Raw genomic sequence first — 24,206 nt, 5'->3', positions numbered from 1 at the left:
TCCTTACATATTATAGTTTTATTGAGAGGATATTACATTATTTATTACAATGAATACATCATACATGACTAATTAGGCTCCACAGACAATAAAAAAATAAAAAAAAGAGACCGAGCTATATGTGTGCATGAGTTTTAAGAATCCCAGTCTCACACACACATACCCGCTGTATACATGGTTCGATCAAGAAATAACTGAATACAATTGGTTGAAATTCCTTCAGTCTTTGCCTGACTGTTCTTTTTTTGCTAATAACTGCATTAGATTACATCTAACTGCATTGGATTATGGTGACAGCATTACAAAAGCAAACCGTGTTAAACACAGACACAGGCAATTCTCTTTCACAGACTCCGGCAAATGCAATCATACGATTACACCATGCAGAGATGTAAAACTAAAACATAGACCATATAAGGCAAGTTCACATCATTTGGAAGCCACTGTTTCGGTGTATGTACGTTATCTGGAGATCATTGGTGCGACTGGCTTTCTCTCAGCCTCACAGATGGGGAAAGGACGGACTGAAACAAACAGAAGACAGTATTGTCATTTTAGAATGAGAAGGTGGTGGTCATCTTCAATGTTCAATATATCATTTTGGACATTGTCGTCTTCAGCAGGCGTCGATACAAATTAGGCTCCCGTACCAGACCATTTAACCAATTATGAGTGATGGAAACAGGGGAAAAAAACAAAAACAAGAATGCCAAGGAAGCTAGGAACGATGAAAGTGGTGGCAGTAACATTATACTGCCAGAGCACTGTCTTCCAGGCTTCACTTGCGGACCTCACGACCACTGGTCTGCGTGGAATCTGAGGACCCTCCGAAGGGGGCCATAGCGTTGGTCTCCATGGTCTGGTAGATGAAGAATATGAAGCCAGCTACAATGCCGAGGAGCAGCAGCTTCAGCCAGACAGGCAGGCCATGGGGTGGCGCTATGGCCTTTCCAGCAGGGGGTGCCACTGACGTTAACAGCCTGGTAGAGGGGGGCAGGGTGGGGACTCTGTGGACGGTAGCGGTGCGGCTCTCTGTGTAGGAAGAGTGAGAAGAGCGCAGGAGGGTCTCATCTGTCCACAGGTCACCAGACTTTAGGGGCCTGCCGGCTGCCCCTCGGATGGGACGTCGACAGGTGGCGCTAGAAGGACGAGAGAGGAAGAAAGTTGAGATTCATTGTGACATTCCACACATGAGTTGCCATCAGGCAAGTATAACAATCAAACGCTTAAATTAGTTACAGGACACTGCTTTACAGGAATGACAAGACTGGGTGGGAGTCTGCCAGATATAGCAAGGATGTATTAAAGAAGTTTATGTATGCCAATAGAATAAGGCAGTCAAGACCACAGTCTTGTCATTCCTGTGAAGCAGTCTTACTTGATTCCTGTTGGAGTGTTGGTCTCGTAGGGGAACATCTCCTTCAGGATATCCTTCTCATCCACCCTGTTGGGTGTCTGCTCACCAGCTGCTATCTTCTCCACCTGCAACACACATTTTAGTACACATTCCTTAGACGTTGAGGCCAACACGGAGCGATTAGAGTGAGGATGAGACATTGTTCTATTTGCGTGTTACCAAGTCAATGCCAAAACCACCACCTTCACATAAGGGCTAGAGGGGTATTCTTTTTGGGATAGGCTAGAGGGCGTACTCCTAAAGACCACTAGATGGCCCTGTTGCAGTCCTATGCCCCATGTGACCAAACCACCGGTAAACCCAAGGCTTGTGACAAACATCATTACCTTGTCTTGTGAATAATACCACCTTGACAAACAAACCAGCACAGACCCTAGGTAATACATGCATAAGGCATAGCAATGAATTACTTTCGTACCCATGGCTCCTTAGAGATACTCGAGGAGACACTGTCCTGCCCCCTCACTGGGGTCACAGAGGACAGGAAGGGGGTGTTTTTCTGCTGTTTCCACTTAGGTTCGAGGTCATTTTTAGACTTACGCTGATCCTGCTGGTCAAAGAGAGGTGAGCGCGTGTTAGTAAGAGCGAGAGTCTTCTTTCCCTCCCCTCACATCTTTCACACAGCTGTACACCACACACACACTACAGTAGCCCCATTCATAATCATCACCCATATGTTTACAACTCTACCGTGTCTAAGGAAAAACAGTGTGATCACTTTCACTCCTCAACAACACAATTAAGTTCCAAATTCCAGGTGCCACCACAACAAACCATTGTGAGGAGACCAGAACTCTTGAGGACAACTATTGGATAATATACTTTAAACTGTATACCCGAGTAAAGCGATTGGACAGCATGTCAAACTTGGCAGAGAGCGATGATAGGGATTCCAGTTGTTCTTTCAGCGATGGAGATGAGGGGGTGTGTGAGACGTAGCTTACAGGCCTGACGGTGAAGGAGGCATTGGGGTCATTTCCAGACAAACGAGGTAGTGGGGAAGGGTTGGCTACTTGGAGTGGGCGGACTTTCTGTGGTACCCCCTTTAACAGGGATAGGGTAAGTAACACACTGGATCAGTATCTTATACTAGAAGAGTCTGGCCATCACTTACACAGGTGCATTTAAAATCCAGTGAGCAATATTACAGTAGTGTGTATCCTATGAGGACAGTGTGATTAAGTTCATATACACACCAGAGGCAATTGTTTCAGGGGTCTTATGCTCTGTCCTACTGGAGCATGGATACTTGGTGCAGGATCCTGTGATGACCACAGATATGGATTAGAAATATCAGTTATAGAAGAGGTTGGTTGAAATCCATACAGACCCAGGAGAGAGACTGATGGCAAGAGAGTGAGACCAAAACAAATAGCCAGTGATCAGAACATTGAGCAAATTGTGAACAGATCCAAAAATCAGATAAAAACACTCAATACAGAGTGATGTCCCAAGTACTATAGCACGTGAGAGATGTCACAAACCTCTAAAAGAGCTGTATTGAGTAGGGTGTTTAGCTCACGACTGGGAGCTTTCGTAGTCAGAGTGAGAGGAAGACCACCATCCTCCTCACAACACAGCTAGAATACAAGAGAATGGCTTTCGGAATAGATAAACACACAAGAAACAAACGAGAATTGATTTTCGAAGTGGATGAAAAGGTCTTTGATCTTGGTGGCAGCATTTTTTCCCAGGAAGTTCTTCTTACACCAGAGGTCAAACTTGTCCACTGCGTTGAAACAGTCGAGATGTTTGGCTTTGTGCTGCACTCGCCATTTACACATGGTATGTCATTATTTCGAACCCATCCCGAAATCGATCAAATCATCCAACCATGCTCAGTAAATCAGGCTGGCGTCAAGGTATGCCCATTGGAACGAAACATTGACATGTAGCTCTACCAGTTTAATAGCGAGACTAGAGACTAGCTAGAACTATAGAAGGGAGCAGTGAGCCTTCCATAGTTCCTTTACCACCAGTCCCCCCACGTTTCCGCTGTCTCTATTGCCACATCTCATTTGGCTTCCTCTAGGTTGTCCACCAATTCTGCCCAGAGTGGGCGAAAACACGGTTTGGTGATGAACTTTCATTTCCCTTATTTTATTAAATTCATTTTACCAAGACAAATAAGATTATACATGTTCTGAATCATTCCGTGGGGTCTAACATTATATCTAAAAAGTTGGATTTCGTAACCTAATACATCCGATAAGCACCGAACTCTTGACAGAGCGGTGCCGCTTTCTCGCAGGAACATTTGAGGATTGTACATGTTGTGGTGGTAGTCTGCAAATCGCAAAAAGCTAAATTAGCATGAACGGGCTAAATAAAATTTAAAAAAACAATTAAAATTAAAATGCATTTCACAGAGACATGCTTGTTTTTGTGAGAAATCTTCTGTCCCGTCTCAAAATCGATAAACATCTTACCTCTATATTGTTTTATGTCCTCCGGATTCGAGAAGATGCTATTTTCCATGTTGCCGCCCCTTTTTGTCTGACCTCCATTGATTTAGTCACCCTAATTTGGGCCATTTTACAAAGGTTAAAACAGCAAGACCATTTGAACGGATTATGATAGAGAAATTAGGTTTGGACTATAGTATCTACACAATTAACATTCATTTACCTATTGGCAAAAATGTGTTTTTGATTGGACCCCCTACTTCCGCCGTCTGCCAGCCCACCAGGACACCTACAATAAATACCAGGTGTGGCAGGAAGGTCAAGAAGATAAAATCTCCGCTTCCTAAACCCCCCAGACAAACATTACCCTGCCACCACCCACCCCCAATGGACATTTACAATTGTTACAGCGTAAATAAATAAATATATATATTATTATATTATATTATATATATTATTACAGTTCAATTCACTTGAGATGCAGTGCCTTAGACAACTGTACCACTCAGGCGCCCCTGTGGTCCCTATGGACATTCCCAAACGGACTCTCCCCCTGCCCCCACCACCCAGCAGTCATTTATCATTGCTACAGTTGTAAATGTGTATATATATTATTATTATTGTTTCGATCCACATTTTTTATCATTCACTTTTTGTTTGACATATCTTTTAAATGTATTTTGACCTGCAGTGTTACAGCCTCAAACTCAATCTAATGCCACACCTCACTTGAACCCATTCCATCTTGGGACCGACGTCCCAATTCTGAAGAAGCTGGCTCTCTCGAATATAGGATTACATCATCTTGTGTCTCCATTGTTAACGTTAAGTTGCACAGGTGAGAAGCACATCAAAACCAACAAAGTTAGGAAAGTATGCTCACACACAAATGTATACATTAAAATGGAACAAATCACTTTTAGTGTCCAGTGATTGACCAAAAGGCTATTTCTATCTCCCAGTGAGTGAATAAGTGAAAAGGGCAAGGAAAGCACCCTCCTACAGGTCTGCCAGGGAGTGAGGGCTCTCTAGACACCGGGAGTTTGTGGCCCTCAGGGACACCGTGGCTGGGGTTCTTGACTGGGGGCCCGCTGGGTTTGGCTTTGGGGAACCAGAGCGCAGCAGCATTCACATTCAGGGGGAGGGCTTGGTCAGGGACAGACTGATGGTAAGACACAGTAGAGACTTTAGAGTACTAGACTAAATAGCCAAAATGTCAGGTGGGTGGGTGAGTGACTCTTCAACATTAAGAAAAAAATATGCAAAATGGCACAGTCCCACATATCTTACTATGACTAAGAGACACCACAGTGACTATGTGAACATTAGCTATGTACACCCATTAAACAACTTCCAATATCAATCCGAGCCATGAACACAACAACCATTCATAGTGACAGTGAGTGACAAGTAACCACAGTGAACCTCACAGGTACCTGAGTCAGTCTGGGTGATGGAGACTCGGCCCTGGCTGTTAGGACAACCTGATGGATAGTCCTAGTGGACTGGGCATGGGCTAGGCCATGCAGTAAGGGAGTGGACTTAGAGCTTGGTTTCTCTGCCAATATAAGCTTAGGTTCCTTAAGGACTTCCTGGAACATGACAGATGGGGAGAGAGAGGCGAAAGGAAATTAGAGGGAAGACTGACTAATGAATCAGTGGAAAGTTTACTGAGGACATGACAAAAAACCCATGTCTATTGATCACAAACCCACCAGAAGCAGAGGTGCCTTGGTCTTTGCCTCTCTTGGAGGGTGAAGAACTCCCTCACCAGCTGAAAGCTCAGAGACATCCTGGAGCAGGACGAGGAGAATGAGGAAGCTGCGTAATAATTGAGGTAATCATGCACCTAGGCTTAAGGCGAGACCTGCCACCTGTGTTAGTGTTCATTGTTCACTATATCTGAGGAAGACAGTGGCACCAGGTGATGTGGTGAAAGGGAGGACACACCCACCCACACAAAAGTAGCTTCCCAAATAAATCCAAACATATAATATTTAATAGTGGATGTAGAGAACCCAGTGAATTAAGACAGCCTATGCCTTTGTGAGACAGCTTAATGCTGCTTAACTAATTGTATATAACATCTAATTTTTACTTATTTAGGCCTTTGTATGCTGCAATTCAGCTTTTAGCTGATAATGCGTACAATTCCAAATAAACCTTAAATATATAACATGACTAACACTATCCACAAAAAAAGGTGATTATCAAGTTAAACACTTCTCCATTGCACCAGAAACCCAAGGAGATGGATAGGCTCAGTGTTTATTACAGTATCATCGTTTGCAGGGACCATCTGGTCGACTCTATGAGATGATCTCCTCAATGGTCGCTTTATGTTCAACACAGGATGCTCTTCCTCAAGATCATCATCATCCTCCTCCTCCGGAGCATAGATCTAAACACACAAATTTCTCAGAACACCCGACCTTCCACCTCTTTGCGAACACACCTTACAAAGCCAACTTCAGTGAGTAAAGTTGCTTTTAAAAGGGAAAGTTCGAGATTTTGCCAATGAAGCCCATCGACTTCCCCAGAGTCAGATGAACTCTGGGATACCATTCTGATGTCTATACTTCCAGTATGAAGGAAGTTAAGAGGTGCGAGACAACGCTAACTAGAGTTAGCCCATGACTGGAAACGTACAGGAACAGCTAACTTGAGGTAGTAGATAAATCTCAAACTATCCCTTTAATGTGGTTACAATATCCACATGAGACCGGCAGCTTCAGTTGAATAGGTTACCATCTGGGACGTTCAAGATTTGAGACAAGATGTCACCAACACCTCCCAAAGTATCAGGAAAAGAGGAGAAAATTAAAGCGGCTTAAAAATATATTTTTTAAGAACCTTAAAGAAAAGGATTTGCAAAGAAAAGTAAAAATAATAAGCAGGGGCTTTAAGTATGTTCTTGCGAGGAAAGAATGAAACAGGGACAGATCGAGCAATAGTGGACTAGAGGCACCCAGCGGCAAAGAAAAAAAAACAAGCTAATTCAAGTCATGTGGCCAGTCCTGAAATCAAAGCCTGCTGCACTAACTCTCAGCAGACAGACACACAGAGAGGGTCCTTCAGAAAGACATTTGGTGCTTTGTTTTCCACACACACGTGATTCACACCCCTATAGGCAACTCATAAAGGACACACTTCCTCGCTCTCAAATTATTTATTAGAGACCGGTTTAATCGAACCCAGCTGTGCCGCTGCACATCCTATAGCCTCTAATGGGACTACTCATCATTGCCAAATGTGTAGCATTTGGGGCCAAATCACAACTTGAGATATGCATGCTATTTAACTCAGATTTTAACACATTCTGTATTGTGAGATTTGAAGGAATGCAAACCATGAGGTTTACCTAGGGTGAGGATATGCTTTTGTCCACTGATTAAATAAAGATATTAAAATTTTAAAAAGAGGGACTTACCCGGTTGTGCTGGCTGCTGCGGGTCCTGGTGGTGACTGGGGTCTTCCCTCTGCTTCTGACAGGTCTCTCCACCACGGGGACTGGGACAGGCTCTGGTTCTGTAGTCACCTCTAAACACAAAATGTCCAGCAATGTCGTGCTCTGTCAATCAGTCTATTGACCAACCAATCAATCCATGATTCGTATTATCCCAGAGGGCCAATTTGGTTTGAGAGTAGGTATCTCCGTAAAAAAATATCTAACGTGTAAACTGCCAAGATGAATCTGATTTGAATCTGTAATAAACTTATTTTGCCTTTATTTAACTAGGCAAGTCAGTTAAGAACAAATTCTTATTTTCAATGACAGCCTAGGAACAGTGGATTAACTTCCTGTTCAGGGGCAGAACGACAGATTTGTACCTTGTCAGCACAGGGATTCGAACTTGCAACCTTTCGGTTACTAGTCCAACGCTCTAACCACTAGGCTACCCTGCCGCCCTAATAAAGAGGACGACTGAGTGTTCCATTTCTTACCTTCTTCCTTGTCGCTGTAGCGGTCTGAGTCAGAGTTGCCGTTGTGGTTGCTGTCGACCTGAGTGATGACCACCGGTAAAGCCACGGTCTCAGGAGGACCCTGGTCCAACAGCTTCTGGAGCCTTCTCTCATACAGCTTACGGGTTGAGGCTGCCATGACAAGACATTCAAATAAATTCAATAGAACTTTATGAATCCCTCTTATGGGTGGAGGCTGCCAAAAGTTCAGACATTATTCAAATGAATTCAACACAACTTTATTAATAAATGAAGATTGCAACAATAATGTCCATTATTAAAATAAATTCAATACAACTCTTAATTCCCAACTCTTACGGACTGACTCACCCACAATGGGTCCTACGTTGATTCCATACTTGAGCAACTCATCCTTCAGGCCCTCACTGGTCAGCTCAGTCACATCCAGGTCCTCTGGCCGAGGCTTGTCTGTTTTCCTCGTGGCTTTCTGTGAAAGAGGGATCACAGAGGTCAGATTGGTGTAAAGTGTTGAGATCTATAGTCACAGAATTAGCCTACCACCAATCACAGAACCATGACTTGAATGGGAATGCCCATTATATTAATAATTATATTTCTGAGTTATTTTAAATGCACTTCAATTTGTGCTGCAATCCCCTTTCTGCTACTGAACATGAGCGCTGTGTCATTATTGGATAAAAAGACGTGCCCGTTTTAAGCGCAATATTTTGTCACGAAAAGATGCTCGACTATGCATGGAATTGACAGCCTTGGAAAGACACAACTCTGACGTCTCCAAAACTGCAAAGATATTATCTGTGCGTGCCCCAGAACTAATGCAACAGGCGAAACCAAGATGATGTTTCATACAGGAAATGCCGCGGATTCTGAAGGCGCTGTGTTCCAATGTCTCCTTATATGGCTGTGAATGCGCCAGGAATGAGCCTGCGCTTTCTGTATATTCCCCGAGGTGTCTGCAGCATTGTGACGTGTTTGTAGGCATATCATTGGAAGATTGACCATAAGAGACTACATTTACCTGGTGTCCCGCCCGGTGTCCTGTGTGCGTAATCAGTAAGTCCATGAGCGTTCCATTTCTTCAGAATTGAAAGTAAACTGCCACGATGGATTTTATCGTCGATAGATATGTGAAAAACACCTTGAGGATTGATTCTAAACATCGTTTGCCATGTTTCTGTCGATATTATGGAGTTAATTTGGAAAAAAGTTCACGTTTTAATGACTTTTTTTTCTTTTCCCCACTTACCTAAACGTGATGAACAAAACGGAGTGATTAGTCGACACAAATAATATTTTTTGTAAAAACGGAACATTTGCTATCTAACAGAGTCTCCTCATTGAAAACATCTGAAGTTCTTCAAAGGTAAATTATTTTATTTGAATGCTTTTATGTTTTTTTGTGGAAAATGTTGCATGCTGAATGCTAGGCTTAATGCAATGCTAGGCTATCAATACTCTTACACAAATGCTTGTTTAGCTATGGTTCAAAAGCATATTTTGAAAATCTGAGATGAGTGTTGTTAACAAAAGGCTAAGCTTGAGAGCAAATAGATTAATTTCATTAGCCATGTTCATGAATAGTTAACGTTGTGTTATGCTAATGAGCTTGCTGATAGATTTACACAATCCTGGATACAGGGGTTTTTTCATAGCTAAACGTGACGCAGAAAACGGAGCGATTTGTCCTAAACAAATAATCTTTCAGGAAAAACTGCTATCATTTGCTATCTGAGAGTCTCCTCATTGAAAACATCTGAAGTTCTTCAAAGGTAAATTATTTTATTTGAATGCTTTTCTGTTTTTGTGTAAATGTTGCCAGCTGAATGCTAATGCTAAATGCTACGCTAAATGCTACGTTAGCCATCAATACTGTTACACAAATGCTTGTTTTGCAATGGTTGAGAAGCATATTTTGAAAATCTGAGATGACAGTGTTGTTAACAAAAGGCTAAGCTTGAGAGCTAGCATATTTATTTCATTTCATTTGCGATTTTCATGAATAGTTAACGTTGCGTTATGGTAATGAGCTTGAGTCTGTATTCACGATCCCGGATCCGGGATGGGGAGATCAGAAAGGTTAACATTTGAAATCCACAGATAACCTCTTTGTAGCGAGAGAGAGAGCGAGAGCTCCCTGCGCTGCTTTCGCAAGCAACACCACAGATGTTAAACCCAGTAAAAAGGTTTCTAATCACACACTAATTATCAGCAGAGCTAGTTTTACGCCATCTTCTGACCTAAACCACCGCGAGATTGATAAACACCACTCGTAAATAAACAAGTCCTCGTTCAGATGAATCAGAAATATGTTTTCCTAATGCAAGTCATGAATCATATACACAATGTTCAAAACATTAAGGACACCTGCTCTTTCCATGACAGAAAGATAAGGTGAACGATATGATCCCTTATTGATGTCACTTCAAAATCAGTGTAGATGAATGGGAGGAGAAAGGTCAACGAAGGACAGACTAAAGATTTGAGTGCCTTTGAACAGGGTATGGTGGTAGGTGCCACGCGCACCGGTTTGTGTCAAGAACTGCAATGCTGCTGGGTTTTTCAAGCTCAACAGTTTGTGTCAAGAAACAGTCCACCACCCAAAGGACATCCAGACAACTGTGGGAAAAAATTGGAGGCAACATGGGCCAGCATCGCTGTGGAATGTTCGACACCTTGTCGGGTCCATGCCAACAAATTCAGGCTGTTCAGAAAACAACTCAATATTGGGAAGGTGTTCTTAAAATGTTTTGTACACTCAGTGTACATTACACATACAATTGCCTCTACTAATGTAGTGTGTCCGCCCTTGTCCTGAGGATGAAGGGATTTCCTCGTCTAAACATTCAGAGGTAACCTACACAACAATACTCTACACATTGCGTTGGTCATGCTACATGCTGGCTGAACGACTCAACCATCTAAAGGCGGTAAGCAAACAACCAGAGATCAAACAGAGCGGTATACTACGAAGCATTTTATTACTTATCGTTAATGCCATCTTTGGTGTGCTTATCAATGCACAAGCACCCTTTTCCTTCTATGGAATAGCTTGTTGCGTTGTGGGCATAGACATATAATCCATAGAAGGGTTTTGACTTAAACTCATGGGTACACTAGCAATGGCTGCTAGTCTTGACATGAATGGGAACTGCCATATATATGTCAATGGTTGATTGCGACTGCCAGTTTGCCTTTCGCAAATGTCTAAATACAAATGCGAGAAAATATACAGTTTGAAAAGCAAATACTGTCATTACTGAATGTGTAATGTGAGACATTTTTCTTTTAAGATTTTTTTTTGACACTGAACATAAATATTAAAACGCAACATGTAAAGTGTTTGTACCTCAGATGAGCAAAAAAAAGCTTATTCGCTCAAATTTTGTGCACAAATTTGTTTGCATCCCTGTTACTGAGCATCTCCTTTGCCAAGATTCGAAGCCGATTAAACAGCATGACCATTACTAAGGTGCACGTTGTGCTGGGGACAATAAACGGCCACTTTAAAATGTGCAGTTGTGTCACACAACGCCACAGATGTCTCAAGTTGAGGAAGATTGCAATTGGCATGCTGACTGCAGGAATGTCCACCAGAGCTGTTGCCAGAGAATTGAATGTTCATTTCTCTACCATAAGCTGCCTCCAATGTCGTTTTAGAGAATTTGGCATTTACGTCCAACAGGCATCACAACCGCAGACCACGTTTAACCACGCTAGCTCAGGACCGCCACATCCGGTTTCCTCCCATGCAGGATCGTCTGAGGGGTGGGTCTGGTGCTGAGGAGTAATGCTCTCAGTAATAAAGTCCTTTTGTCAAGGAAAACGAATTCTGATTGTCTGGGTCTGGCTGCCAAGTGGGTGGGCCTATGCCCCTTCAAGGCTGCACCCCTGCCCAGTCATGTGAAATCCATAGATTAGGGCCTAATGATTTTATTTCAATTGACTGACTTCGTTATATGAACTGTAACTCAGTGAAACCGTTGACATTGTTGCATGAGGCATTTATATTTCTGTTCAGTATAATTAATAAAATATTGAATTTGTCCTCAAATGAAGGGGATGATGAGACAAACTTTGCTAGAGGAAGGGTATCCGGTTTCATTGGTCCTCAACTCGTTGACATTGCTTTCAGGATAAAATGGAGTTAGCCTGCCCTGGAGCAGGTTAGTTCTGAAGGAGTTGTTGCTGTAGAAATGTACCTGGCTAAAAAGGTGAGCCACTTTCGTGGTACCAGTTTATCAAGGTTAACTCCTCAAACCTGATTCGTAGTTCGTAGCTCAGCTTCAACCCCCTGCAACCAGGCTGCAGAGAATTTTTGTCGAAAGGGGGGCCTTTAGAGAATCTCTCCACTCTGCCGACAAGTATTTTTCTAGAAAGGACAAACATTCAAGCCATTCTGTTTAGTCCCAGAAACTGATGGGTTGGGCCAGACACAGAACACACGCAGGTAAAGCGGCGGTTTCAAAATTCGCCATTAGCTTTGATACTCTGATTGGTTAGAGATGATCCGATCACTGATTACGTCGTTTTGTACAACACACCTCATTTTGATGTCACCACAAACGACTTCAATGACGGCAGTGTCAGACTGAAGTACACAGCTAATGAGCAGTGGAAGAATTCAGTTTGAGTAGTCAGGCAAGGTATAGCGGCCAACCGGCAGTCAATTGTAGTTCACAGCAAGGGGGTATTTTCCACCTTGGCCTAGGGTGCACGACCATATTGGACTGCCTAGCCCAGCCCCAGGACACCTCTTCCACAGAGCTAAAACAACCATATCACTTTCTGTGCATACATTACTGATTCATATTCCTTAACAGCTGGAATAAAAGCCATGCGTCGATTTGAACGAATATTTCATATACACTACCGGTCAAAAGTTTTAGAACAGCTACTCATTCAAGGGTTTCAATTTATTTGTACTATTTTCTACAGTGTGAACACAAAAACTATGAAATAACACACAAGGAATCATGAAATGACCCAAAATGTTATGAGATTTTCCAAATAGCCACCCTTTGCCTTGACAGCGTAGCACACGCTTGGCATTCTCTCAACCAGCTTCACCTGGAATGGTTTTCCAACAGTGTTGAAGGAGTTCCCACATATGCGGCGTACTTGTTGGGTGCTTTCCCTTCACACTGCGGTCTGCCTCATCCCAAACCATCTCAATTGGGTTGAGGTCGGGGGATTGTGGAGGCAAGGTCATCTGATGCAGCACTCCATCACTCCCCTTCTTGGTGAAATAGCCCTTACACAGCCTGGATGTGTGTTAGGCCATTGTCCTGTTGAAAAACAAATGATATTCCCACTAAGCCCAAACCAGATGGGATGGCGTATCGCTTCACGGTGGGAAATTAACATTCAGAGATCATCCGTTCACCCACACCAGGTCTCGAAGACACAGCGGATGGAACCAAAAATCTCAAATTTGGACTCCAGACCAAAAGGACAAATTTCCACCGGTCTAATGTCCATTGCTCGTGTTTCTTGACCCAAGCAAGTCTATTCTTCTTATTGGTGTCTTTTAGTAGTGGTTTCATTGCAGCAATTTGATCAGGAAGGATTGATTCACACAGTCTCCTCTGAACAGTTGATGTTGAGATGTGTGTTACTTGAACACTGAAGCATTTATCTGGGCTGCACATTCTGAGGCTGGGAAGTCTAATGAACTTATCCTCTGCAGCAGAGGTAACTCTGAGTCTTCCATTCCTGTGGCAGTCCTCATGAGTGCCAGTTATCGTGACTGCACTTTTTGTGAAAGTCCTTGAAATGTTCCTTATTGACTGACTATGTCTTAAAGTAATGGACTATCATTTCACATTGTTTATTTGAGCTGTTCTTACCATAATATGGACTTGGTCTTTTACCAAATAGGGCCATCTTCTGTACCTTGGTCACAACGCAACTTGATTGTCTCAAACGCATTAAGAAATTCCACAAATTAACTTAAGGCACACCTGTTAATTGAAATGCATTCCAGGTGACTACCTCATGAAGCTGGTTGAGAGAATGCCAAGCGTGTGCAAAGTCGTCATCAAGGCAAAGGGTGGCTATTTGAAGAATCACGAACATTAAATACATTTTGATTTGCTTTACACTTTATTGGTTACTACATGCCAGATTCCATGTGTTATTTCATAGTTTTGATATCTTCACTATTATTCTACTATGTAGAAAAAAGTATTTTAGGTGTTCTAAAACTTTTGACCAGTACTGTATATCATTGAGTTAATAAAGCCACATACAAACATGGTATATTTTTTTCTTCTTGAATAAGGCAGCTCCAAAATGCAGGCGTTTCAGCCTAGCTCCGCGCTTTATGTGGTGGTGGGGCAAGCCAGCAGAAAATGTGGAGCGTTGCAGGGTAAACCCCTTGGGTGCTGTCATAGAGTTATATTAGAAGTGCCCATCCAAGAAGACTCAAGGTCATTAGCCACAGATAGAATGACATGACATCAAATCACCTTCTCTACAGTAGCTTTGATTGGACTGATTTTACTTTCAGTTACTTTCAGTCAACAGTTGTAGATTGTACATCTCAATTGTAAGTAGAAACCAGATTTGTTTGAACAAATCTGCCATATCAGCTATGTTTATGTGTAGTGGCTTTGCAGGCATGCATCCCATGTTTTGTTTGCCCCACCAGGATTACAACTCTAAAATTGGCACTGCCAGCCGATAGCAAATCAAATTCCTTACACATTAAACTGAGCATGGCAGAGGTGGTAAGAGTTGGGAATACTCTGGCTGACTGACTTATAATGATGCAAGCAAAAAAAAAAGTGACAGGAATCAGGAAGTTCTATAACTCTATTCCTATGGTTTTTGCCATATTCCATTTGAACTCTGCCATGGAACATTTGATGGGGTGGGAGTAGGGTCGCAAAGGGTTGGAAACCTTTCAGTAGATTTCCTGATTTTTGAAGACATTTTAAGCCTGGGAATTTGGCTTAAAATGCATCAAAAACCGTTAGCTTATAACAGAGAACCTTTTGTGAGATGAACAAGGCAACTCTAGGTCTTGTGGCATATTTTGGTTAAACTATCCCCAATTAAATGGAATTGCAACCCTCTGCATACACAGTGCATTCTTCAATCACATGTGCAGCTGATTCGCAAGATCTTGCACACAAATGAGATGCTATTGAGCCCACACTACTACACTGAGCCATGGACTACATGCTTTCTGGTATATTTTGATTACAATACTGGGTGGGGTGAATATTTTATATGACATACATGTTTTTAACTAGTAAATAGTAGCCTACAGCAAAGTGTGTTCAAATCATTTCTAATTTGTTAATTTCTGCTAGTTAGTTTTTGCTACCATGTGGGTTTTAGCTTGCATGAGCCTGCTAACTGAGGAGTGTTAATTCGCCTGTTTCCATACATGTTTCACTGTAAAGTCCATGGAGAATAAGAGCAACTGCTCCCAGCTGCACACTGCACTGAGGTTAGGAAACACTGTCACCACCGATAAATCCACAATAATTGATAACTTCAATAAGCATTTTTCTATGGCCGGCCATGCTTCCCACCTGGCCACCCCGACCCTGGTCACCAGCCCTGCACCCGCCACAGCAACTTGCTCAAGCCTCCCCCATTTCTCCTTCACCCAAATAGCTGATGTGCTGAAAGAGCTGCAAAATCTGACCCCGACAAATCAGCAGGGCTAGACAATCTGGACCATCTCTTTCTAAATTATCAGACGAAATTGTTGCAACCCCTATTAGCCTGTTCAACCTCTCGTATCGTTTGACATCCCAAAGATTTGAAAGCTGCCGCGGTCATCCCCCTCTTCAAAGGGGAAGACGTTCTAGACCCAAACTGCTATATCTATCCTACCCTGCCTTTCTAAGGTCTTTGAAAGCCAAGTTACCAAACAGATCACCGATAACCGAATCCCACCGTACCTTCTCCGCTATGCAATCTGGTTTCCAAGCTGGTCATGGGTGCACCTCAGCCACGCTCAAAGTCCTAAACGATATCATAACCGCCATTGACAAGAGACAATACTGTGCACAGCTGTATTCATCGACCTGGCCAAGGATTTCAACTTTGTCAATCACCGCATTCTTATTGGAAGACTTGACAGCCTTGGTTTCTCAAATGACTGCCTTGGCTGGTTCACCAGCCTGTTGTCCGGACCTCTGGCAGTCTATGGGGGTGCCACAGGGTTCAATTCTCGGGCCGACTTTTTTCTCTGTATACACCTAGGATGTCGCTCTTGCTGCTGGTGATTCTCTGATCCACCTCTACGCAGACGACACCATTCTGTATACTTCTGGCACTTCTTTGGACACTGTGTTAACAACCCTCCAGGCAAGCTTCAATACCATACAATTCTCCTTCCGTGGCCTCCAACTGCTCTTAAATGCAACTAAATGCATACTATTCAACAGATCACTGCCTGCACCTGCCCGCCCGCCCAGCATCACTACTCTGGACGATTCTGACTTAGGTATTTGTAGTTGTCCACATATTCTAGGTGTCTGATTAGACTGTAAACTCTCCTTCCAGACTCACATTAAGCATTTCCAATCCAAAATTAAATCTAGAATCAGCCTCCTATTTTGCAACAAAGCATCCTTCGCTCACGCTGCCAAACATACCCTCGTAAAACTGACTATCCTACCGATCCTAGACTTTGGCGATGTCATTTACAAAATAGCTTCCAACACGCTACTCAGCAAATTGGATGTAGTCTATCACAGTGCCATCCGTTGTCACCAAAGCCCCATATACTACCCACCACTGCGACCTGTACGCTCTCATTGGCTGGCCCTCGCTTCATATTCGTCGCCAAACCCACTGGCTCCAGGTCATCTATAAGTCTTTGCTAGGTAACGCCCCGCCTTATCTCAGCTCACTGGTCACCATAGCAGCACCCACCTGTAGCACGCGCTCCAGCAGGTATATTTCACTGGTCACCCCCAAAGTCAATTCCTCTTTTGGCCGCCTTTCCTTCCAGTTCTCCGCTGGAACAAATTGCAAAAATCACTGACGCTGGAGATCCATATCTCCCTCACTAACTTTAAGCACCAGCTGTCTGAGCAGCTCACAGATCACTGCACCTGTAAATAGCCCATCCAACTACCTCATCCCCATACTGTTATTTATTGTTTTGCTCCTTTGCACCCGAGTCTCTACTTGCACATTCATCTTCTGCACATCTATCACTCCAGTGTTTAATTGCTAAATTCTAATTATTATTTCGCCACTATGGCCCATTTATTGCCTTACCTCATTTGCACACACTGTATATATACTTTTTTTCTCTATTGTGCTATTGACTGTATGATTGTTCATTTCATGTGTAACTGTTGTTGTGTGTCGCACTGCTTTGCTTTATCTTGGCCAGGTCGCAGTTGTAAATGAGCACTTGTTCTCAACTAGCCTACCTGGTTAAATAACAGTGAAAATATATATTTATATTTTTTACATTTATCTTACAAAGAAGGTGTTTAATCTAACTGCTTAATTTATCTGTACATTGAATTGTATCTTTACTGGAAAATGCCACGGGCACCATTTGATGTGTGGAGACATTTCACTGCAGCTAAAATAGAAGAAGCTGTGTACATTTGCAAATACTGTGCCAAATCACATGAAGAATGCACCAAGAATGCAGAATCATCTGGACAAGTGCATAAAGTTCCCTCAGCATTTACAACAAGCACCCTCTGACAAAAAGTCCCTCTACTTCTATTCGAGGTGAAAATTATGAATCAGACACCTTATCGGTAGCAACAGCTTATGGTCCTCCTGGACTCAATGGAGGAACGTAGTCAGAGAAATGCTGAGGAATGTCTTACTTGAGCTGTGTATATAACTGGTTCACCTCTGATGCTCACAGGAAATGTGTATGGGAAGAGATTTCTGAATGTTCTTTGCTCAGCATACACCACTCCAACTGACATGCTTTCTCTACTCATTTGCTGGATGCAGAGTTCAACAGAGTTCAAGTGAAGGTGAACCAAATCATAGGGAAAGCAGACTATTGCAATCATCTGATGGGTGGTCGAATGTTCGTGGGCAAGGAATAATAAACTACATAATCTCCACCCCTCAACCAGTATTCTACAAGAGCACAGACACAAGGGACAACAGACACACCAGTCTGTACATTGCAGATGAGCTGAAGGCAATGACCTTGGACCACAGAAGGTGATAGACAATGCTGTGAACATGATGGCTGCTTGGTCTAAAGTGGGGGAGTCCTACCCTCACATCATACCCATTGGCTGTGTTGCTCATGCATTGAATTTGCTCCTAAAGGACATCATGGCACTGAAAACAATGGATACACTCTACCAGAGAGCCAAGGAAATTGTTAAGTATGTGACGCGTCAGAGTTATAGCAGCAATCTATTTCACCAAGCAAAGTGAGAAGAATAAGAGCACCACATTGAAGCTGCCCAGCAACACCCGTTGGGGTGGAGGGGAAGGAGTCTCTCCAAGAAATGGCCATATCACTGTCTGCCTGATATGGACAGCCCCATCAAGAGGATCCTTCTGGATTATGTATTTTGGGAGAGTGTGGTAAGCAGCCTGAAACCTATAGCAGTAGCCATTGCACGGATTGAGGGAGACAATACCATCCTGTCTGATGTTCAGACTCTGCTTGCAGATGTAAGATAAGAAATCCATACTGCCCTGCCCACTTCATTGTTGCGCCATGCAGAGGAAACTGCCGTTTTGAAATGCATCAAAAAGTGTGAAGACTTCTGCCTGAAGCCCGTACATGCCGCAGCATCCATGTTGGACCCCAAGTATGAGATCAACAAGGTCTATGGTGTCATAAATACCATGGGCAAGGTTCTTGGCAGTCTGGCGAAGTACACTTCCAAGCAAGGGCTTTGGGATAGAGATGCAATATGGCAGTTGTGCCAACATATCTCATCACCAATCTGGTGGAAGGGACTTTGTGGATCTGAGGCTCTATACCCTGTTGGCTCCATCCCCCTCCAAAATCAGTTGCCTCAGAGCGCAACTGGTCCTTGTTTGGGAACACACACACCAAAGCACACAACAGGCTGACCAATACAAGGGTTGAAAAATTGGTGGCCGTCTGGGCAAATTTTAGGCTTTTTGAGCCTGACAACAAGCCATCCTCAACAGCGTTGGAAAGTGACAGTGAAGATAAGGCCTCAGAGTCTGATGTTCAAGAGGTGGACATTGAGGAGGTCCAGTGAGAAGACATGGAAGCCTGAGAGGAAGACAACCAAAGCCTTAGTTTCTAGACTATAATTTTACAGATGTATGTTGAAAATATTTCTGGGAGATGCAATGGATCATTCAACATTCCCTTTCTGTTGTTGTTCAGTGAAATCATCCCATGTGAAGAGTCAACTCATTTAATTAAAGTTCAATTCATTACTACATTCTTTTTTTTTAAGGATTTAATAATTTTAATTATGTCTACTTATGATGAGGTAAAAGGTTTATGTCTCCATATATGGTAAATATATGCAATGCAACAAAAACAACATTTAAATGGTATCAATATTAATTTGCATATATTTCCGTTAATTCCCACATTAAGTTTCCACCTCTGAATATTCCACAAAATGTGCAACCCTTGGTGGGAGTAGTAAAGAGAGAGGGAAAGAATCCCAGACAGAAACACAGGGGGATTTAGCAGCTATCAGTCTCCCACTAGCTTATACTAGACTCCTTACTGTAGGCCTCAGTAAAGTTGGAGCTGGATCTCAGCCCAGCTGAGCACATTATATAATCACAGAATTCCAAGGAAGAAATGGGAAAAATAAAATTTGCGACTTCCAGTTTGTTCCATCACTTATCTGCCGCTTTCTGACCACACATTTTAAAAGTGATATCAAGGCACTGAGGTCATGGCTAGCCCCAAGGCCCAGACAATCCCTGTGCTTGCAGAAGGTTTGTACACTAGAGGATTCAATTACATGGAATGAAGATTGCGTCAATGCATTGCAGAACAATATGGTTTAACATAGTCCAGTCGCATGATCGCCTAGATTTCCATAATGCTCTCAGTCTGACCAAGTTGTTTCTATTCAGACAGAAATCATGGCTTGGCGAAGTAATATTGAAACTGACTATGTTATGTGGTTTTAGAGGTAAACTATAACAAACTGCTTGGTTGTGAATCATGATGTGCACATGGCTAACCACCGTTATGGATGGTTTTCATATCTGTGGTCCTTATGATGACCGCTGCATGTGAAACAATTCACTTCAAATGACAATAAACCATTCAACCTTAGTTGAACTAAACCTTTGGTGGGAAAACAGTTTTTCTTCACTTTTATCCCAAAAGGTTTATTTTGATAGCTATTATGAGTGAAAATGTGTGTAAAGTTCTGAGTGTGCCAGTGGATGACTACCTCAACTGCTTTATGGTAAGCTGTAAATCACTGACCGACATGCTTGGGAGTCAGGTGACTATATGAAAACACCAGGAAGAGCACTGCTACGATAGCATTTAAATCTAATGTAAAAGTACTAGCCTACACACACACAGTTAACCAAACATATGTTCAGTGATAAGGGAATGCGTGCAGACTTCCACAGAAAGTATTTCCTCAATAGAGAAACACAATAGGAAAATAGCCCTATCCTCCACACCAGGAACCTCGATTTCCTTCAATTCCATTACCTCTTCTATAATGCCATTTCCAGCACACTCAAAACTCCTTGAAGTTCCTTTCCTCTTCTCTGCATACCTAGACGTTTCCCCTAACATAAACAAAACTTCTCCGGTCCAGCTCCATCCCTTCTGTGGATTCCACCACTTGTGACACTAGCTGCTTTTAGCAACGCGTGTGTACTTGCATACACCATTGTTGCTTCCTAGCTTATTGGGTTGCACAAAAACATTCAGAGGGAAGTTAAATTTAATTTCAACTTACTGTGCCATGTGGCAGGATGGTTGGTCATTATGACAGGGAGAATAAGACATTCCTAAAATAACGTATTATTAAACAGACTTTGCAAACGTGGGTCTGTTGTCTTTAGTCTCCAATTCCACTCTTCATAATGAACAACCGCCCTGCCCACCGGGACAGTAAGTAAAAATATAATTTGATTGAACTTCTAGCTTCCCGTGGATTGTGCCTTATAAGCTCAATACACAGCCCTGGGGCTGAACTCCTCCCTATGCAACTGGGTCCTGGACTTCCTGATGGGCCGCCCCCAAGTGGTGAAGGTAGGCAACATTATCTCCCCGACACCGATCCTCAATACAGGGGCCCCACAAGGGTGCATCCTCAGTCCCCTCCTGTATTATCTGTATACCCATGACTGCATGGCCTCACACAGTTCCAACTCCATCAAGACATGTCAGTAGTAGGCCTGATCACCAACAACACAGCGTACAGGGAGGAGGTAGGCACTCTGATGGCGTGGTGCCAGGTAAACAACCTCTCCCTCAATGTTAGCAAAACAAAGGAGCCGATTGTGGACTTCAGCAGGAACCAGGCTGGATAAGGACCCATCCTCATCAACAGGGCCGCATGGAGACATTTAATAACTTCAAATTCTTTTGCATACACAACTCCGAGAAGATTAAATGGTTTAACCGCATGGTCACTCCACCCCCTCAACATTCTTTACTCTGCCTCCACCCCAATGGACATTTATTTACTCATTCATTCATTACTGCCAGTTACGTCTATAGTGTTATTTCTATTACAATTGTATTTATTTTACTTCACTAGTCCTGCATGTTGGAGCTCAAAGCCTAAGATTTTCACTGTACCCTGCAATCACACCTGCAACCCTGTACATGTGACTATTAAACAATCTGAATCATATAGTTTGTGTTTTTGTGGGCAGAAGACAAGTGATTGATATTCTCACTGTCCACACCTCTCAACAAATGTCAATGGTTCCCCCCCTAAAACTGAGCAAATACAGGTGAGGTGACCGTAACCTTACCTCAATGTACAAAGACTAGTGTGAACTGCAGAAGTTGTGTGACAGCAAGCTGTTCTTTTCATTCAGTCATTCACAACTGATGCAGGGCAACAAGGTGTACGCACCTGAATACATTTTTCTTTAAAGCACGCATACAACGCATTCCAATTTTGTAGGCCTACTATACAGTACACGAACCGTAAGAGTCTAAGAACAGCGGTTTTTCACAAATGCTTCACAAATATCAGTTCATTAAAGTCGCCCCACAACTTCCCCAAAGAAGAAAGGGGGGCTTGGTGGATTAGGAAAAACACCCAGACTGTTCCACATGAAGGTGACAGCTGTTTCCTTGATACTTGACAACACACTGTAGAGTTGAGTTTTTAAGAACTGCCAATCTAGTCCTACATTACATTGACAGGTACAATGTCTTCAGAAAGTTCTCACAGCCCTTGCCTTTTCCCACATTGTTGTGTTAGAGCCTGAATTTAAAACTGATTAAATTGAGATGTGTCACTGGTCTCCGCACAATACCCATACTGTCAAAGTGACGTTGTTTAGACATTTTTAACAAATTAATAAAAAATGAAAAGCTGAAATGTCTTGAGTCATTAAGTATTAAACCCCTTTGTTATGGCAAAACTTAAGTTCAGGAGTAAAAGCACTTAATAAGTACATGGCCTGTTCAATAATAGTGTTTAAAAAACAGTTTTTATGACTACCTCTCTGCACCCCACACATGCAATTATCTGTAAGTTTCCTCAGACGAGTAGTCAATTTCAAACACAGATCCAACCAAAAAGACCAAGGAAGTTTTTCAACGCTTCACAAAAAAGTCACCTATTGATAGATGGGTAAAAATAAAAGCAGACATTTGAGCATGAATTTATTCATTCAAATTTGGATGGTGTATCAATACACACAGTCACCACAACGATACAGGCATCTTTCCTAACTCAGTTGCCAGAGGAAGGAAACCACTCAGGAATTTCACCTTGAGGCCAAATATGACATTGAGTAGCTGAAATACAGTTTTTACTTTAAAATCTAATGGCAAGACTTGAAAATGCTGTCTAGCAATGATCAACATCCAACTTGAAAGAGCTTAAAGAATTTAAAAAATAATGCAATAATGCAAAAAATAATAAAAATAATGCAAATTTTGTACAATCCAAGTGTGCAAAACTCTTGGGAGACTTAAATCAAGGGGTGTGAATACTTTCTGAAGGAACTCTATGTTCTACTATCTAAATTTCGAGTTAGTATCTCGAACCTTGATTTACATATCTCAATTTCTGTTTAGTATGGACATGTTTACTTACATATCGACATTTTAAGTAGTACGGATATTTCCACACAAAACACGAGTGGCGAGAACGGGTTTCCATAAGGGTGCATTCAGCAGTGGCAGATATTTTAAGCGGGAAACTTTAAACTGATTTGTAATACAATACAGCTAAAATGTGTTCGTTTTTTATATTTAAACGTGATGGAACACGCTGTAATTGAAAAGAACGATATTTTAATTTTATGCATGTAAAACAATTAAATAAAATGAAATTACCTAGAATACCAAATCACATCGGTTTTTAAAAAAAAGGGAGATTAAAACACCCTTTCAAAAACAGTAACATCTTTCCTACATTTACTTGTAACATTCACACTGGAAACATTGTTACAATTACTATATTCGCGCGCGGGAAAGAAATCTTACAACTCACCCTGCCCGAGCGACTTTTGTTTGACACTACCGGGACAAGCAACTCCTCGTCGCTGGAGAAGGCGTCTGTAGATAGGATCTTGTTGTTCTGCACGGTCAAGTTTTTCAGATACAGACGCACATAAACGTCCTTTCGCTGGTCCCCGGTTGGGAGAGCAACATTGTTGGCCAAAAGCTCGCTCTTGAGTTTATCTTTGGTGAGAACAGACGGGTCCTCCAGATATTCCGGCATGTTGCTCGCTATGAAAAGCAACTCCGTTTCGGTAACAACAAAATGAAGTATTTAGCTGGCTATGTTAGCTAACTAGCGCCTCTTGTTGGATTAAATCTGCAAAATTACCCGTGTACACAAACTTGATACTTCAAGCTTCCAGTTACAATCTTAGCACCTTAGCTTACTCGTGTTGGTTCCTCTTTTGTAGAACTCTCCTTGACAGTAGAATTAAGAAGTGGACGCGCTAAACAAGACAAACCTCACCCTTTGAGGTGCTTGGGCTATTATACCAATATCTGCTAGGACACCGGCCCTCTGCCAACATTGAAGGAACAAACGCGGTGAGAATGGACCCACTGCCCTGTGAAAGCGGACACTATTGGACAAGCGCAGTAACATCGGGCTTTGCCATTGGTAGAGAGTACGTGCTCAGTTTAGGCGTTCATGAGCTACCGAAATGCATTTATATTTCTATTTTCCCTCTATTTACATTTTAAACGTATGTGAGTCAAACCATTTGACAATGCACTGCAAAGCACTACCCTTTAATTGATATAAGAACTTGTCTTGCTGCCACAAAAAGCTTTTTTTGTGCATAAAAAAAAT

General features: G+C 42.4%; 1 protein-coding gene across 11 annotated transcripts; it reads right to left on the bottom strand.

The window, feature by feature from the left end:
- LOC110500265 (lamina-associated polypeptide 2) lies at nucleotides 1-24,093 on the bottom strand. Of its 11 annotated transcripts, none has more exons than XM_021577531.3 (14): nucleotides 23,388-24,093; nucleotides 8,116-8,233; nucleotides 7,768-7,917; nucleotides 7,253-7,362; nucleotides 6,098-6,223; nucleotides 5,538-5,615; nucleotides 5,259-5,414; nucleotides 4,826-4,984; nucleotides 2,902-2,997; nucleotides 2,614-2,679; nucleotides 2,254-2,460; nucleotides 1,836-1,967; nucleotides 1,379-1,482; nucleotides 1-1,139 (listed from the first exon to the last, which is right to left on the bottom strand). In XM_021577531.3, exons 1-14 carry the CDS (start codon nucleotides 23,616-23,618, stop codon nucleotides 779-781), a joined length of 2,094 nt encoding a protein of 697 aa, XP_021433206.3. In that variant the 5' UTR covers nucleotides 23,619-24,093; the 3' UTR covers nucleotides 1-778. The 11 variants fall into 11 exon arrangements, with proteins under 11 accessions (XP_021433206.3, XP_021433207.3, XP_021433210.3 ...); XM_021577532.3 differs by having other exon boundaries at nucleotides 1,836-1,964; XM_021577535.3 differs by lacking the exon at nucleotides 2,254-2,460 and having other exon boundaries at nucleotides 1,836-1,964.
- Nucleotides 24,094-24,206: the final 113 nt, after the last annotated feature.

The sequence above is a fragment of the Oncorhynchus mykiss genome, chromosome 21, assembly GCF_057628025.1.
Source record: "Oncorhynchus mykiss isolate SJ-2025 chromosome 21, ASM5762802v1, whole genome shotgun sequence".
Taxonomy (NCBI): Eukaryota; Metazoa; Chordata; class Actinopteri; order Salmoniformes; family Salmonidae; genus Oncorhynchus; species Oncorhynchus mykiss.
This window is presented reverse-complemented; position numbering and strand designations above follow the sequence as displayed.

Coding starts and splice junctions, on each gene's coding strand:
- LOC110500265 (XM_021577531.3), bottom strand. CDS start 23,618: ATGCCGGAATATCTGGAGGACCCGTCTGTTCTCACCAAAGATAAACTC. Junction 8,234..23,387: donor ACAAAAGTCGCTCGGGCAGG/GTGAGTTGTAAG, acceptor CCTCTTTCACAG/AAAGCCACGAGGAAAACAGA. Junction 7,363..7,767: donor CTACAGCGACAAGGAAGAAG/GTAAGAAATGGA, acceptor TTTTGTGTTTAG/AGGTGACTACAGAACCAGAG.